This window comes from Chiloscyllium plagiosum, chromosome 27 (genome assembly GCF_004010195.1).
Source record: "Chiloscyllium plagiosum isolate BGI_BamShark_2017 chromosome 27, ASM401019v2, whole genome shotgun sequence".
Classification (NCBI taxonomy): Eukaryota; Metazoa; Chordata; class Chondrichthyes; order Orectolobiformes; family Hemiscylliidae; genus Chiloscyllium; species Chiloscyllium plagiosum.
Genome location: NC_057736.1, coordinates 32055980 through 32073134, shown reverse-complemented (window position 1 = coordinate 32073134; position 17155 = coordinate 32055980). Strand labels below are relative to the sequence as shown.

The window sequence follows — 17155 nt, the reverse complement described above, 5'->3', positions numbered from 1 at the left end:
ATGAGATTATAGACAACAATTTCAACATCTTGTTCAGTTATATGGTCAGCTGTTCAATTTTGAGAAGATACAAGGTAATAAAATTCAGCAGGATGAACGGTAGAAAATAGAATTTAATGCAGCTAAGGTTATCAGTGTTAATGAACACGGGTGCTCGTGTGTTCTTGCATTAATGCAGGAATCAGGAGCAGCATGTGCACAATGAATGTCTCCCAATGTCAGGAACAAGAAGGTGGTAAGATTTGAATATGGCTGCTGATCATTCAGAGATGGCAGACACCATGTTCCCCAGCCCAGCTGTCAGAAAGATACATTGAACAGTGTGAGATATCTGTGGTGTGGTAAACTGGAGATGCCATTTGAAGAGACATTCAGTGATCTTGATCACCCACCTCAGGTTATTGAACCTCGTGTGGCAGTGCTGTCAGGTCCTTGACTCTCACCACTAGGAGTTGGTGCCTGATCACATGCACTTACCTGCTTATGGTGATAGCTTTTGAGGATCTTCAGGACCCCTCCATAACTGTTGTGTCCCTTCTCATGCCCACCTGCCCCATTAACCCCTCTAGCACTGCATTCCTCATGATAGATGCCTCTGTCTGTCCGACTTCCAATTTTCATTAAATGCAACAAACTTTTCTTTCGCCAATTTCCCTTAAAAAGACGACATCCCTTTAAGAAAGCGCAGACTGTCTGTGCCACTTGACTGTCAAATTAGAGCCAGAACTATCTGCAATTTACAGAGCTGATTGGCAACATTGAGAGACAGAAAACAGAGCTGATGATACACCAGTGAGCACCACAATCATGCAGATGATATGGGTGCACTAGTTGTGTGTGCTGCCACTTTAATATAACCAGACAGGCATATTTTGGATTCCAAATTCCATGCCCAAAAAATCAGGGAGAAGGTTTCCAACTCAAAGAGTGAGGAATAGGTCATTCAACCCTTGAGTTTGTCAACCATTCAATGTAATAATGTTGAACTAGTCTCATTTCTCCAGTTCCCTTAACATACATTATATTCCTGATGAAGGGCTTATGCCCAAAACATTAATTCCCCTGCTCCCCGGATGCTGCCTGACCTGCTGTGTTCAATACCAGTATAGGAAGCCATTCAGAAAGTAAATAGCATGTTGGCCTTTATTAAAACATGTAGTGATTGGAACAAAGTTACAACATTGGTTGTGTCCATCTCAGACTTTTAGGTTTCTTTGACACTAGGCAGAGGCGAAGACCCTCAGAGTCTGAGATGGATGCAGCCGATGTCACAGCCTCATTCCAATCACTACAAAAGTCTTTTTTGAAATTATATCAGCCCTGGAATTCTGGACAGTGTTTTCATCTTCTTACTTAAGTAAGACTACCATTGGCTTAAGGGTGTGCCTTAATGAATATTAGCTGGCTTGATCCTTTAAATTGAGTTGGTCCTAAGGGGAGACACTATGTAGAATGGGTTTAAAAATTCTTTGTTGTGTAATGTTTAATGAAGACTGAAATGGGAACAGGACAATTTTAAACACCAAGGATTATGAAAAGGATCACTGTAAATTTTAAAAATAAGTTAACAACATTTATTGTAAATGATACTTATACTGCTATTGTTCTTGTACAAATACTGCTAATTCATACTTAGTACAGAAACCTAGTCTGTCAACCCAGGTCTAATAGACAGGCAAATTGGGGAATTGCATGTACTTATAATTCACTCCACTTTGATTTTTTAGCCAATGGGCCTTTAAGTGTCATGTGGCAAGATTTCTGCCTTGTTTTAGGATGAAGTTTTTCCACCAAGAGCTCGAGGTCGATCAGAGGCCAGAAACTCTGCAGTACAGTGAGCGCCACCAGGACCAATGGCCAATGTCAGTACTACAGCTTGTCCAAAGAAGAAGTGGTCAGCGATTGACTCTGACTTCCAGGAATCTCAGGCAGGGCCATTCACTAGATGATGAGCAGGTTGGGCTGGTTAGTTTGAGAAACAAAATGGAGGCAGAGGTTCATCCTGAGGATCCAAATACGTATTGGTGGTCATTCTGAGGAATGGGATTGGGAATTGACAGCTGAATTGAGGGTTGGGATTATTCTTGGGGATTGGATCAGTAAAGGAGGTGTTAGTCTGTGGAGTTGGATCAAGGGGGTTACTTTGAGGAATGGGATCAGGACCCAGACAGATTAGTCTCAGAAATGCAATTGGAATCTGGATTCAAAATGAAGGTTTATTCATAGAATCTGGAAGAGAGAGATTTGAAAGAGACTGGGATCTAGTCAAGTAAGCTAAAGATCAGGATTGGGATTGGGATGTGGAAGGTTGGGGTCTGAGGAGTGGAATGGGATTGGGATCAATTCATCCACTGATAATGCATTCTCTGCCAATCTTGATAAGCTTTGTTTTATTATATTTCCACGTGGAAGAAGCGATAATTAGATTAGATTCCCTACAGAGTGAAAACAAGCCATTTGGCCCAACCAGTCCACACCGATCCTCCGAACAGTAACCCACCCAGACCCATTACCCCTAACTAATCCACCTATCACTATGGGCAATTTAGCATGGCCACGAAACCCACACAGACACGGGGAGAAAGTCACCTGAGGCAGGAATCGAACCCGGGTACATAAACCACCATGCTGCCCTCCTGGAATTACTCACCATAACAATTCTATGATGACTGGACAGACACATTGCTCTCTGCCTCACAATACTCTCATCCACTACTTCACAGCAATTAACAAGTGTGTAGTCTAATAAAAACAAGAAAAAGAACTGTGAACAATTCAGTCCTGACTTGAAATGAATTTCTAAATTGAGGAAAAAGCTGACATTATAACATAAGTAAGAAGACATTTCACATAACGAATGATTTGTAAATTAACGATTCAGAACCTGAATGATGAAGGAACAGGTATTAATCTTATAGCAACGCCTAGTTTTACTCTCAAAAAGCGGGAGAGTCACCCGATAAATCAAAGGGCTGTTCACTTCTTATCAATTTCAAAGTTCTCTTGTTTTTAAATGTATCGACAGCCGAAATCACTGCCTCGTTTAGGGCTTACGTCATTTCTTAGCAACGCCCCACCAGAACATAAAGTGACTGAGAAAGCAAATAAGAAACTTAAGGAGTGTCTCAGAGTCAGACAGCTTCGTGCAGTGTTGAGCTTAGCAATTGAAAGTGAAGAATCGATCTCAGCTTCCTGTGCTTCCCGGGTTTCAGCCGTTCTTCCCGAATCCCTGGATACAGAGCCTGAAAACAGTTGTCATTTGTGAGTCCTTCATATTATCTTGTAAATGAAAACCAAGGAGGAAAGCATTTTTTTTTGTTGTGAAATTTGAATGTAAACTGTTGATAGAATTGAAACGGTATTCCAACCGTATTTGGGGAGAATCATTTATAATGCTTAAATGTAATTAAAATAACGAAATAGTCACGGTAAATCTCAGCATTTCACTTTTTTCCACAACTGCCTGCTCCTTTTTCAGTATAAAGGACAGCAGTTAGTTTTAAAAAAAACTGCATTTGGAAATTGCATTAACTCAACACAGCGCGATTCAAAATAATTTACATCTTTGTCTTTTGATTTCGTACAGGCAAAAGAAAGATCTGAACAGAAAGTGATCGTTTAACCAAAGATATCAACAATTCTGGTAGGAAATACTAAATAGTTTGTCTCAAGTATTAGTGACTCACAACAATGTGGAGGGAATCCATCTGAGAGTGTGGAATGATTTAATTGGTACAACATTTGTAAGATTCTGTCTTTGCAGTGAGGATAATCCCTGCTATTGTATTACCCTATGTTGAGATCATAATGATCTTTGACTGTAAATTCTATATCTTGACTTACAATTGGACACTGATTTAATGGAGGAGATAAAAAAAATCTCCAGAATAAAGGAAATTGATACCTCCCAATATTCAGATAATTCTGCACTCTCATTGCTTCAAAATGTATTTGTGGCTAGAATAGTCTTTCTTCCAATGATTGAATGGTTATTTTTATTATTTTCTACCTTTTTAGGATATTGTCAGTGCACTTCCACTGAGGATGGGCAGCTGTATTCTGGATCTAGTACCAAATACGTTCAGGGGCTGGGCAGCATTTTCAGCTTATTGTTGCCAGCAAGGAAAGAATGCAGGGAGCATGCTAAATTCCATCAGTTGTGTGTTTCTGATTTTGCATGTGCCCAGTGTTGGATGAAAGCCTGGACAGAAGTACAATGCAAAAATTGGGAGGTTGAACTGCATGTCCAAAGAATGCCACCCAGTACAGTCCCACCTTGCCATTAATATTCTTGTCTAGCAGCAAACTTATCACTTAAGGTGGTACTTGCACTGCTCCTTTTGTATGAAGCAATATATTGTTTGATTTATAGCAGCATATATTAAATACTGAATTAATATTTCATGCTGACAGTGTCAGGATAATGTTAAGGTAACATTTAAATGATAGTGACCATTAACGTTTTCAACAATGAAAGCTACAGCAACAGCTTGTACTTTACAGCAGCTTTAACCAGTAAAACGTTCAACAGTATGTGGAAGAAGCTGGTGAAACAGCGACTGCCAGGGTCAGGGGTCAAGGTGGTGGGGATGCAGAGAGGGTCATAAGGTTATGAGACATTGTGGAACCTGGAGTTAACACAGGTCAGCAAATATGGAGTGATGCCTGAGCAGGATTTGATGCAGGAAATAACACAAATGTTTAATGAGGATTCAGGAGTGGCATTAGGCATACCCAAAACTGAGGTGTTCACTTGGTGAAGCTATAACAAAGGATTGTTGTGTGCTGTACACCATTAGCAGCAAGTGATAAAGATAGTTAAGCAATATTTTTTGACCAATAAGTAATAGATCTAGATCCTTACCACATCTCAATGTGAATAATTAAACTAACAACAGGAGGAGACTCTACAAGTATCAATGGGATAAACCAGTAAATCAGTACAAAAGGCTGAATTACATGCATCAATTTCAAGTTAGAAATATGACATGGATGATCTATTTTGGCATCTTTCTAAGGTCCATAGCATTACAGATACCAGTGTTCAGCCAATTCAATGCCATAGGATATCAAGAAAAGGCTGAAGGCATTGGATACTATAAGGCCTATATTACTAATGGTGGTCACCAATCTGCTGAGGTTAGTTTACAGTTCCAGATTTTAATAATTGAATTTAAATTCCACCAGCTTCCGTGATGGTATTTGAACCCATGTCCCCAGAGCTTTAGCCTGCTTATATATCACTAGTCCAGTGACATTGCTGTCATTTCCCTGATACTTATCATTGGAGCATCAAAACACCAAAGATTTTCAGGAGCAAAAAAAACTCCAGAAACAAATTAATTGTTTATTTACCTAAAAGAATCAGTGCTAAACTAACAAAAGTATCCTTCACAAAAAGAGGCCATGATAAACAAAAGTAATGCAAATGGGAGAATGAAATGTTCAGTTTATGACCTGCAACAGTGTCTTGTCTAAATAGTGGTAGTGTTGTTCTTATTCATCTATCTGATTTATGCAGAGATTTAATTCAAAATACCTTTGTTAGAAGTTCACTTGTTGCTTTAATCACAATTCTAGCAAACACAGTGACATCTGCCATTCTTTCCATCATGTCAGATGAGGGATATGGAACAAAGTTGTCAAGATCTCGATCGGTCATGATTTGAATGGCAAAAGAGCTCAGGAGGCAGTATGGCCAACTTTTGTTGCTCCCACTTGTCTCTCTTTTATCTAGCTCTGTTTGTCTTCTAATTTGAAGGATGGAGGCATCAAGTTTGAGGATGAATTGCCATAGAATTATAATTTATTTCATAAGCAGCATACAATCAGCTATTACAGGTCTTAAGGTGTCCTGCTACCATGAGGCACTTCAACATATTAGTCCCATAATACTAATTCAGGATGATTTCCTATCAATTACAATGTAGCACTACCTGAGAAAGTTGTCATAATTCTGAGATATTGAAGCATTAACTGAAGTACAGACAGCTGGGCGACCTGGCCTCCAAATGTTCTAGTGGTCAATAACTTTAAAATAGTCCAATTGGACTGGATTATGTTTTTTTTAAATGGCTGCCCATTCAGGTTTATTTTACATTCTAATGTGCAGATTATCTTGGATAATTGCAGGGAATACAGATGAACAATAGAGCCATTACATGTTACCAGCAAGTCTTATTTAATTCATCGAGAAACCATTTGTTCTGTCTGCCGTTATGTTCCAGTTATGGAAAACATTTGTCTTTAGAGATGAAGAAAATACATGGAATTATGAAAAAAAGGCTCATCAACCTGAAATGTTAACTCCATTTTTCTCTCTCTCTCAATGCTATCTGACTTGCTAAATCCAGCATTTTCTGTTTTATTTTCAGATCTCCAGCATCCACAACACTTTTTGCTTCTTTATCTGCAATTGTTTCTGTTCTAACTCCATTCCTTAGGCACCCAGTCATTAAAACCTAAGAAATATCTGGTTATTAGGAAGTAAGAAAGGATAAAGGATATTTTGGAAAACTAATAGAAAGACAAAAAGATTGGAAGGACAGAACAAATGCTTTCTTTCTCATTCATTCTGGGGATGTGGGCCTGCATTTATTGCCCATCCCTGGAGAAGGTGCTGACGTGCTGCCTTCTTCAATCTTGCAATTCTAAAGATGTAGGGACACCAATAATGCTGTTAGGGAGGTAGTTCCAGGACCCAGTAACATTGCAGAAACAGTGACTTAGTTCTAAATAAGAATGGAGTGTGGTTTGGAGGGAATCCTTCAAGTGATCGTTTTCTCTCCTATCCCTTGCTGCCCTTTTTCTTAGAAGTTGTGGAGGATTTGGGTTTAGAAAGTGCTGTGAAAGAACCTTGATTAGCTGTTGTATTGCACCTTGTACAATGGCAGCAGTGCATGCAATTACATCAGGGGTGAAGTTGGTGGATGAAGTGCTTTGATTTGAATGGTGTTGAAGCTCTTGTGTGGTTGGAACTGCACTCATCCAGGCAAGTGAGGAGTATTCCATCACACTCCTGACTTGTGCCTTTGTAGATGGTAAACGGGCTTTAGAGAGTCAGGAGGTGAGTTACCCATTGCAGATGTCTCAGCTTTTTGACTTGGTCTTGTGACTATAGTATTTATATAGCTGGTCTCGTTCAGTTTTTGGTCAATGGTAAGCTCAAGGATGTTGATTACGGGAGGGGTGGGGAGGGTGCAGTGATGATAATGCAATTGAATGTCAAATAATTAGCCTCTAAAATGGGAGGAAAGAATTGGAATTGAGTTGCAACTAATTACATTATTTGTTATATTGTAGAAATCTAGGTTGTGCTAAGATTAATATGCAAAACATGAACCTGTTATTGCTTTCCAGCTGCTAAGTAACTTGCTGCATGTTACCAACACTTCATCAATCTATATTATTCTCCAGTATCTTGTTCTGTAGTAGTTTGTCCGCAATCTAAGTGCAATCAATATGTTCTTCATTCTTAAGTGCAGCCATTAACAGAAGCAAAGAGCTGGGATACAGTTTTTTTAAATTCATAAGCATCATACTACTTGAAATTGACAGTGTTGAAAGATAACTTTCTTTATGCATCAGTCTAGTCAGTAAGGCACATTTCAACTCTCTAATTTTTGTCAAAACCTGGTAATGATATCAAATACCTTGAAGAGTCTCTTGCATATAGACTATTCTAGTTTTTCCATGCATTTTAGTCCTGATAATAGAGTCATACAGCACAGAAACAGGCACTTCAGCCCAACTTGTCCATGCCCAGATTGCTTAAACTGAACTAGTCCCGTTTGCCTGGATTTGGCCCATGAGCCTCCAGACCTTTACTATCCACATATCTGTCCAAGTATCTTTTAAATGTTGTAATTGTACCCACCTCTACCACTTCCTCTGGCAACGTATTCCATATATGCACCACCCTCTGTGTGGAAAAAGTTGCTCCTCAGGTCCCTTTTTAAATCTTTCCCCTCTCACCTTAGACCTATGTCTTCTAGTTTTGGACTCCCTACCTTGGGAAAAAGACCTTGGCTAAACACTTTATCTCTGCCCCTCATGATATTATAAATCTCTGTAAGGTCAACCCCAGTCTCCTAAATTCCAGGAGAAAATGTCCCAGCCTATTCAGCCTCTTCCTATAACTCAAACCTTCCAGAGGCCTTGCTAAAGCCTATGTAATCAATGTTTACTTCTCTAGGAGAAAGTGAGGACTGCAGATGCTGGAGATCAGAGCTGAAAAATGTGTTGCTGGAAAAGTGCAGCAGGTCAGGCAGCATCCAAGGAGCAGGAGAATCGACGTTTCGGGCATAAGCCCATCCCCATTCCTGAAGAAACTAATCTCTGCTGCCTTGGTCACCTCTTCATAAAACTCAATCAAATTTGTAGACATGATTTCCCATGCACAAAGCCATGCTGACTAACCCTAATCAGTCCTGGCCTTTCCAAATACATGTAGATTCTATCTCAGAATCCCCCTCCAACAACTTACCCACCACTGAAGTCAGGCTCACTAGTCTGTTGTTCCCTGGCTTTTCTTTTCAGCCTTAAATAATGGCACAACACTAGCCACCCTTCTACCTTCTGGGGCCTCACTCATGGGTTATCGCTGTTAGGATCCCTGCAATTTCCTGCCAAGCTTCTCACAATATCCTGGGATAAACACGATCAGGTCCTGGAGCTTTATCTACCTTTGTGTTTTAAGACATCCAGAACTACCTCTTCTGTAACGTGGACCCTTTTCAAGACATCACTATTTGCTTGCCTGATTTCTCTAGCTTTCTCCACAGTAAATACTGATGCAAAATATTTGTTTAGGATCTCGCTCATCTCCTGTGGTTCTACACAAAGACAGCCCTGTTGATCTTTAAAGGGGCCTATTCTCTCCCTACTTACTCTTTTGACATTAATATACTTGGAGAATCTCTTGGGGCTCTCCTTTATGCTATCTTCCATTGCTTTCTCATGTCCCTCTTTTGCACTCCTGATTTTCCTTTAAGTTTACTTCTACACCCCTCTACACATCAAAGGATTCACGATCCCAGCCATCTGTACTTGACATGCTGTTCTTTCTGTATTTTTGACCAGAGCCTCAATATCTCTCTAGCCATGTAGTATTCCTTATGCGTGCCAGCCTTGCTTTTCCCACAGGAACATGCTGGTCCTGACCACTCATTATCTTGCTTTTCAAAGCCTCCCACTTGCCAGAAGTCCCTTTACCTGCAAACAGCCTCCCCAAGAACGTTTGAAAGCTCCAGTCTAATACCATCAAAATCGGCCTTACCCCAATTTAGAAATTTTAGCTTGTGCATCAGACTAGCCATTTCCATAACTATTTTTTAAAAAAATAGGCCCCAAAGTGCTCCCCCACTAACACCTCAGTCACTTGCCCTGCCTTATTTCTCAGCAGGAGATTGAGGTTTGCTCCTTCTCTAGTAGGGCCATCTACATATTGATTAAGAAATTTTTCCTGAACACTCTTAACAAATTCCTCCGCATTCAAACGCCTAACACTATGACAGTCCCAGTCTACATCTGGAACACTAACATCTCCTACTATTACAGTCCTATTAATCTTGCAACTATTTGCAATCTCCCTATGTATTTGCTCCTTAATTTCCCATTGACTATTGGAGAGTCCATACTGCAATTGCATCAAGTGATCACCGCCTTCTTATTTCTCAGCTCCATTCATATAGCTTCACTGGACGATCTCTCATGAATTTCCTCTCAAGTACTGTCGTGATGTTTTCCCTAATCGAAAATGCCACTCCCCTTCCTGTCTTGCCTCCCCTTCTATTCTTCCTATAGCCTCTGTATCCCGAAACAGTGAGCTGCCAGTCCTGTCTGTCCCTCAGCCATGTTTCTTTAGTCCCATGTTCCTATCCATGCCCTGAGTTCATGTGCCCTACTTGTCAGGAAGGATGAGGTGAAATGGTGACAAATATTGTAGCTATCTCTCCATAGCCATCAATTTGAGCTCTTTGAGTGGGGAGCATTTTATTTTGAAGCATGTTTTTGCTGTGGTGATGAAATGATCAAATGAGTCAGTGCAAGAACTAGATTGTAGAAGTATCCCATGATATAAGGAGCTACTGCTTACAATCTGAAATGTTCTATAGCTTTTCATTTTAAATCTTTGCATGCCATATGTATTACCATAATTGAACCCATGCTGTTGGTGTCACTTTGTGTTCCATATCAGCTGTTCAGCCAACTGACCTAACCAACCTATAAGTAGGTTCTTGACTTATGAACTGTTAGCATGTTTATAGATTTTAAATGTGCATGACAGTCCAACAAACCAGGTACTGACCAGTCTCTGTCCTCCCCTCTTCATCCATTTGGACTGGTTATAGGTACAATGGTACCATTATCAAAATGTCATATTCTAAATCAGAAAAAAAGTGAAATGTCACTGAGTAAACGGTTGTTATAATTCAAACAAAGTCCTTATCTAGTGTGAAACAATTACACTGTATGCTTAGGAAATCTTGTTAAACAAATATTTAGTTTACAATACCTTTACAGAACATAAAAGATAAATATTGACATGTTTAATTATCAAAGGCCAAATGTTCATATTGATGCACAACTTTGCACAAATGAAAATGTGGCAGTATTGGAATACTGCTTAATGTAACAATATTGTCTGGTTCAGTTGTGACAGGCATGATAAATGTGAGTGAAATGTTGCTGCATTATTTAATCATGGTTCATCTCACAAAGACAAGGAGCACCCTATTCTTGAAAATTCATATCACAAAGCAGTACAGTTTTTATTTCATGCTGCTCTAACGTGATTTGTCTTCCCAGCTCCTGCATGCAACAACATTTCTTTTGGGTGTGTATCAGTACAGGGAGCTGGCAGGCATGTTTCAGCTACTTCCCCATAGGGCAGGAAGAAAACTGATCAAAAACGTTACTGTCTGTTTGTCTCTACAAAGAAATATTCATTGAAATAAGAAGCAGAATAATGACTGCAGTTCTCCAGATAATGCAAGCAAGCACGTATTCCTAACCAATGACTGTTGTGGGGAACTAAGAATTTAAAAAAAAAATCTTCTGAGTTCTTGATGTCCTTTTTTGGAGGTCTCACTTTCAGTTGCCAAGGGTTAAAGCTCTGAAATTCATGACCTAACTATGTGTTTCCACAATGCACTCCTTCTTTATGAAACTCCTTGAAACCTGTCTCTTTGACCGAGCCTTTGATTACCATTCCCAATATATGAGCTAGGAAATGTCTGTGTCAGCTCCTGTGTTAATTAATCCTAGGAATGTTCAAACTGTAATTTGCTGTGGGACAAATTGTTCCCCTTGCAGGATTCCTGTAACCACAAGAAAATCAACTGACCTTTCAGATTTGCTTCTCAGAATCAGGCTCGGAAAGGTTAATAAACAGCCGGAACTTGTTTTACACAAGATTATAAGTTAGGATTGAAGATGTCTCCAGCTGCATGATTCTGATGCATAGAGAAGTAAGGAGGGCCTGTGCTCATGTTTACTGCCACACAGAATGCATTATCAGTGGTCTCCTATTTTTGCTGCAACGTTCTGAAGATTTCCATTTCCGCTTCTCAGATAAAGGTAATCTCCCCGCTGAGACTTATCTTTTTCTGTCTGACCTATAGACTGCATTAGAGGGAAAAGTTACACGTGCTGCTCATTGACAACATAGACACATGCACAGCTGCTGGCTTTACTCCTGTCCCTCTTCCTGGATCAAAAAAGCAAAATCTCTGTCCAGAGAAGATTCTGCTCTCCTTCACCTCTTCAGTCAGATACCAGTGATCGGACTGTCTCTACCTGAGAGTAATGGGTGAATCTAGTGCATTGTTAAAGCGAATAAAAATAGTACTAGGGATCCAGTAACATCAAAAGATTCACAGACGTCATTAAAGTTCCCAAAATGACTTTGTCTTTGCCTGGGACCCCCAACAAACTATAGGCAGCATTCAAGCACCATTGCTATGAAATTTTTATTATATGTAATGTACTATATGAAAAATGTAACAATATGCACTGGGATGTAGATTTCGAATGAGAACTGTTTGTGAGAATAGACATTTGCATGTTCTTTTTCCAGATCCGGTCCGAATTCAGATTATACTATTCTGTACAGAAGACAAATATCCAGGACATTGCATGAAATTGCATTGCTTTATTATAAGAAAAGATGGATTATTAAAAAGTGTCTTTATTTCTTATATATTGAAGGTTGATAACTCCAGCCACAATGGATTGGAAGACATTACAAGGTGTTCTTAGTGGTGTAAACAAATATTCTACAGGATTTGGACGGATTTGGCTGTCGGTGGTCTTCATCTTTCGGGTGCTCGTTTACGTGGTGGCAGCAGAAAAAGTATGGGGTGATGATCAGAAAGACTTCGACTGTAACACCAGGCAACCTGGGTGCACCAATGTGTGCTTTGATCATTTCTTCCCCATCTCCCACATCAGGCTATGGGCTTTGCAATTGATTTTCATCTCTACACCTTCTCTTTTGGTTGTGATGCACGTGGCCTATAGGAAAGAAAAAGAAAGAAAATACCACCTGAGGCACCCAGATACCAACACCAAGCTGTATGAAAATGCTGGGAAAAAACATGGTGGTCTATGGTGGACCTATTTGATCAGTCTGCTTTTTAAAACAGTGTTTGAAATTGCTTTCCTGTACATCCTTCACTGGATTTATGAAGATTTTGATATGCCTAAACTTGTCAAATGTAACGAGGATCCTTGCCCCAATGTAGTAGATTGTTACATTGCTAGACCAACTGAGAAAAGAATTTTTACTTATTTTATGGTTGGGGCATCATCTCTTTGCATTGTAATAAGTATATCTGAAATTATCTACTTGATTTCTAAAAGGTGTTTCCGGTTTTGTATGTTGCATTCTGGGAGAAAAAGATCAGTGCTTGCTCAAGGTAAGACTGATTATCATCCCCACACACTCATCCATTTAAATCACTTACCAAATGGCATGTCACTGGATCATGTTCATGCTTCTGCTCCAAATCTTTCCTCAATGTAATATACCTCTACCATATCTCAGTGTATCTTTGCTCAAAGATGACCTCGAAGTGATAGCACAAAAACTTTGATAAAATTTTCAATGATCCAGCAGATCAAATAGCAACCTTTGCTAGTATTTAAATTTAAGCTTCTTCAGATAGCTCGTTCGAGTTATTTTATATCTGGCTGGATTCTCTAAAAGAGAATTGAACAAACGCAATCCAGGTCTTGGAGGGAAGGAGTATAGACTTTGCATGATCTGGGCCTCTAATGCACTAAAGAGTGATCTCCATGGAAGGCATTGTTTCATTCTCCTGTCAGGGAAGGTAACCAACATGCCGATGTCTGGAGAGTTAGCTTGGAGGACAAAAGAAAACATTTCAGGCAACAAATGAAACTTAACTTATTGTCGTTTCTTTCTGTCTTCACCTCCAAACAGAAGCAAGGTCCCAAAAACAGGGCAAAACAAAAGTTTACATGACCAATATCATTTTTTGAAAATAAGCTTAAAAGTATTACTGTTAACTTTAACCATTTCTTCCATCTATTTCTGGTGAATAATGCAATCAGTGAAGATGAGTTATAAAGGCGAACATAACAAGATTAATTCACATACATAGTATGATTGTTAATGCACTTTAGATGAATGATTTAGGTATCTAATAATTTTATTTCTGCTCCAACATGTTATCACCCTTCCAGGCATTGATAATGTCATCAGGGGTTCACTTATTAAATTAACATCTTTCCTCCAACAAGCTTATGGATGAACATCAGTTCAAAACAATAGATTAGGATAACATTACAAAGCATAAAAGGATGAAAGATTTGGTTTCTGATCTGAAAGAATAATTTGTGACCAACTTTGGTCATCACACCCAAACAAGATCAATTCCATGCACCTGATTGGTGTGGAGAACTTTGCAGTTATATCTTGAACAAAAAGGTCTCAAAAGAGTTTGAAGTTTGTTGAAACAGCCAAGAAACCAGTTTCTTGTTACAAGAGCATCACATGAAATGGCACATATTGCAATTTGATTCTTTCAAATGTGAATTTTAGATTGTTTAAGCTGTTAAATTAATTAAGTGAGACTCTCTCTTGTGTATGGAGGTACATCTATCAAGGTTTTTACCTTGTACATACCAGACAAATTGATCTCTCTCACAAAAAAAAGAACAAGAATTAAGAATCTGAAAATAAGACTTGCCGAGAGCTGCAAAGCAAAGTGTTTGAAAAGCTAACTGATAGACACTATCAAGAAGTGGAAAAGTTAGAATTGCATAATTATCCCGGTCCCAATATTTAAACCAGATCAATGTATTTAGTTCTGATGACTTTATGCTTTGAAAATGAATAGCTTTGGATAATGCAAGTTCACTACTCATCCCATGAGGACCTGATTCATTTCATGAACAAACAACATATATTCAAAGTATTTTGTTGGCAGATTTCAGAGTGTAACTTTGGTAGACTGTTGCTCATTTTATCTTCTGCAAACTGCTGTAGCCCATGTCAAACAAATACTGCCATATATAGGTGGTTATGAGTTTCTCATAAATGTATGAGTTTAGTTGATTTAATTTCATAATGGCTGAATCAAGAAAGCATGTTTACATAGTACTAATATATTAATGCTTTTGATATCAGTATGTATGATACTAAAAATACCTGCTCAGAAGTACTGATGCATATTAATCGTGCAGGAGGGAGTAGGCATCCCACTTTAACAGAACATGTTACTAATTGTTCTTTTTACCTCATCAAACCTTGCTATTTCCTCTAGAAAGTTTTTTTTTAAATTTAGCTGTTGAACTTTGTTCACAATGCTGCACAACTTTACAGAGCATCTTTAAAAGTACAAATCTAGTAAAAGCGTTGATAAAGGTTGACAGAAATTAATGGTTAAAACAGCAACTCGTTCTTGATAATGTCTCTCAAAGTCTTAAATAGACTTTAGGTTTCAATGTGGGATTGTAAATGGCGAAGCATACTGTTGGTCCTTCATGTCTGACACAATAGTTGAAAGTTAGAATGTATTTTAAAATCACAATGAGGGATATGACTATGATTTTAACATTTTTAAAAGTGTCAGTGGCCAACTTGACACACAGGTATAAAACTGCTAATGGAAATTTGTCGAACTTTGTTACGTACAATTTTATTTTGCTTCTACAAGCAAGACATCTGATTTGCAGTAGCTGTTGTATTCCTGAGCGGGAAGCTGAAAAGCTTCTGTTGTCTTTCCTAAGTAAGTGTTATATTGGATAGAACCATCAGCTTTGGTAGAAATTAAATCAACTCAAAGTCTGTATGTCCATCCTATCGAAGTCAATTGAAAAGTAAATCACAGTAGTAAGCATTGGTCAGCCTATAAATTATAACAAATTTTACAACTCCATTAATACCAAACATTTCATCCACAGTTTCTGAAAGATACCAATTGTTTATGTATATATTGCACTTCCTATGAGGTATATACGAAGGCAGATTTCCCTTCTAGCATTCCTGTGTGATAATGAAGAGTCATTAGGAAATCACATATGCAAATATGAGTTGATTTTTAGTACATTCAGGGAACAAATCTTTTAAAAGTGTTTTCTATACAATGATGTATGTCTCCATTCTTATGTTTTATGTGGACTAAGCATTTTACATGCAAAGTTGAATGTAACTTTCCCATGGAAATACCATCAATGGCAGCCGATGTCGACACATTTTAACCGTTTTCTTGTTCTTGAATTTCCATGTTACTGTATATTTTCCCATATTTATATTGTATATATTTTGCAACAAAGTGAATAATTCATTAAATAAATATTTAATTTGAACTTGTCACTGCCGCATTAGCCCAGACATCTGGCCTGGTCCAGGAACATAATCATTTTCTCCAGCATGGTTTACATTCTTAGTTACATAATTTTATTCTTTTCATCTTTAATATATTTTCTGTTGATCAGGTCAATCTGTTAGGATCTTCTTCACACATTTGGCTTGCTCTTGATTGCTTATTGCAACCCAACTTGCTACTTGCTATCTTAATTGTCAGAATTTGCTAATCTCAAATTCCCCTTAATTATTGAACACCACTAAATGATCTAGCTGTAATCCTGTTGGAGCCAACTAATCCTGTCTGCCACCCTGAAATGTCTCCATTAACAATCACCCTATTGAATTATAGAGTCAGAAACAGACACTTTGGTCTACGCTGACCATAATTCCAACCTACTGTAATCCCACCTTTCTATGCTTGGCCCATATCCATCTAAACATTTCTTATTCATGTCATTATCCAAATGTTTTTTAAATGTTGTACCCATACATTCATCCTTGGAAGTTCAATCCACAATTCTTTTGAGACAAACAATATTTTTTCAAAGAATCTTGATCGTTCTTCTTTTAACGCTTTGGCGATTTTGTCCTAATCTCTCAACTACACTATATCATGTGTTCATGTTGACAACTGTGCACTTTGTCTTTAACTTTACCCTGCCATATTTCTCATTGGTTTGGGTGTTAACTAATTGAGCCTGGTTGTCCTCCTTTACTAAACTGAATGACTCTCGACACAGTAATAATTTGAAACATATTAATGACTGAAATGTTAAATCCTTTCATCAGCAAATATTGAATTAGATATTTCTACTTCCAGTTGGCTTAGTTAGTGGATAAATTGAATAAGAAAGTTCTGGCTATTATTGAGTCATAGAGATGTACAGCACAGAAGCAGACCTGTCCATGCAACTCGTCCATGCCAACCAGATATCCCAACCCAATCTAGTCCCACCAGCCCATATCCCTCCAAACCCTTCCTATTCATATACCCATCCAACTGCCTTTTAAATGTTGCAATTGTACCAGTCTCCACCACATCCTCTGGCAGCTCAATCCATATGCGTACCACTCTCTGCGTGAAAATGTTGCCCCTTAGGTCTCTTTTATAGTTTTCCCCTCTCACCCCAAACCTTTGCCCTCTAATTCTGGACTTCCCATCCCAGAGAAGTCTATTTATCCTATCCATGCCCTTCGTGATTTTATAAACCTCTATAAGGTCACTCCTCAGGCTCCGACACTCCAGGCAAAACAGCCCCAGCCTATTTAACCTCTCCCTATAGCTCAAATCCTCCAACCCTGGCATCATCCTTGTAA

General features: G+C 38.6%; 1 protein-coding gene across 1 annotated transcript; it reads left to right on the top strand.

The window, feature by feature from the left end:
- The first annotated feature begins 3128 nt into the window (after nucleotides 1-3128).
- LOC122563722 (gap junction beta-3 protein-like) lies at nucleotides 3129-15837 on the top strand. The gene is made up of 3 exons (XM_043717862.1): nucleotides 3129-3261; nucleotides 3587-3643; nucleotides 12211-15837. Exon 3 carries the CDS (start codon nucleotides 12230-12232, stop codon nucleotides 13025-13027), a length of 798 nt encoding a protein of 265 aa, XP_043573797.1. The 5' UTR covers nucleotides 3129-3261; nucleotides 3587-3643; nucleotides 12211-12229; the 3' UTR covers nucleotides 13028-15837.
- The last annotated feature ends 1318 nt before the right edge of the window (nucleotides 15838-17155 follow it).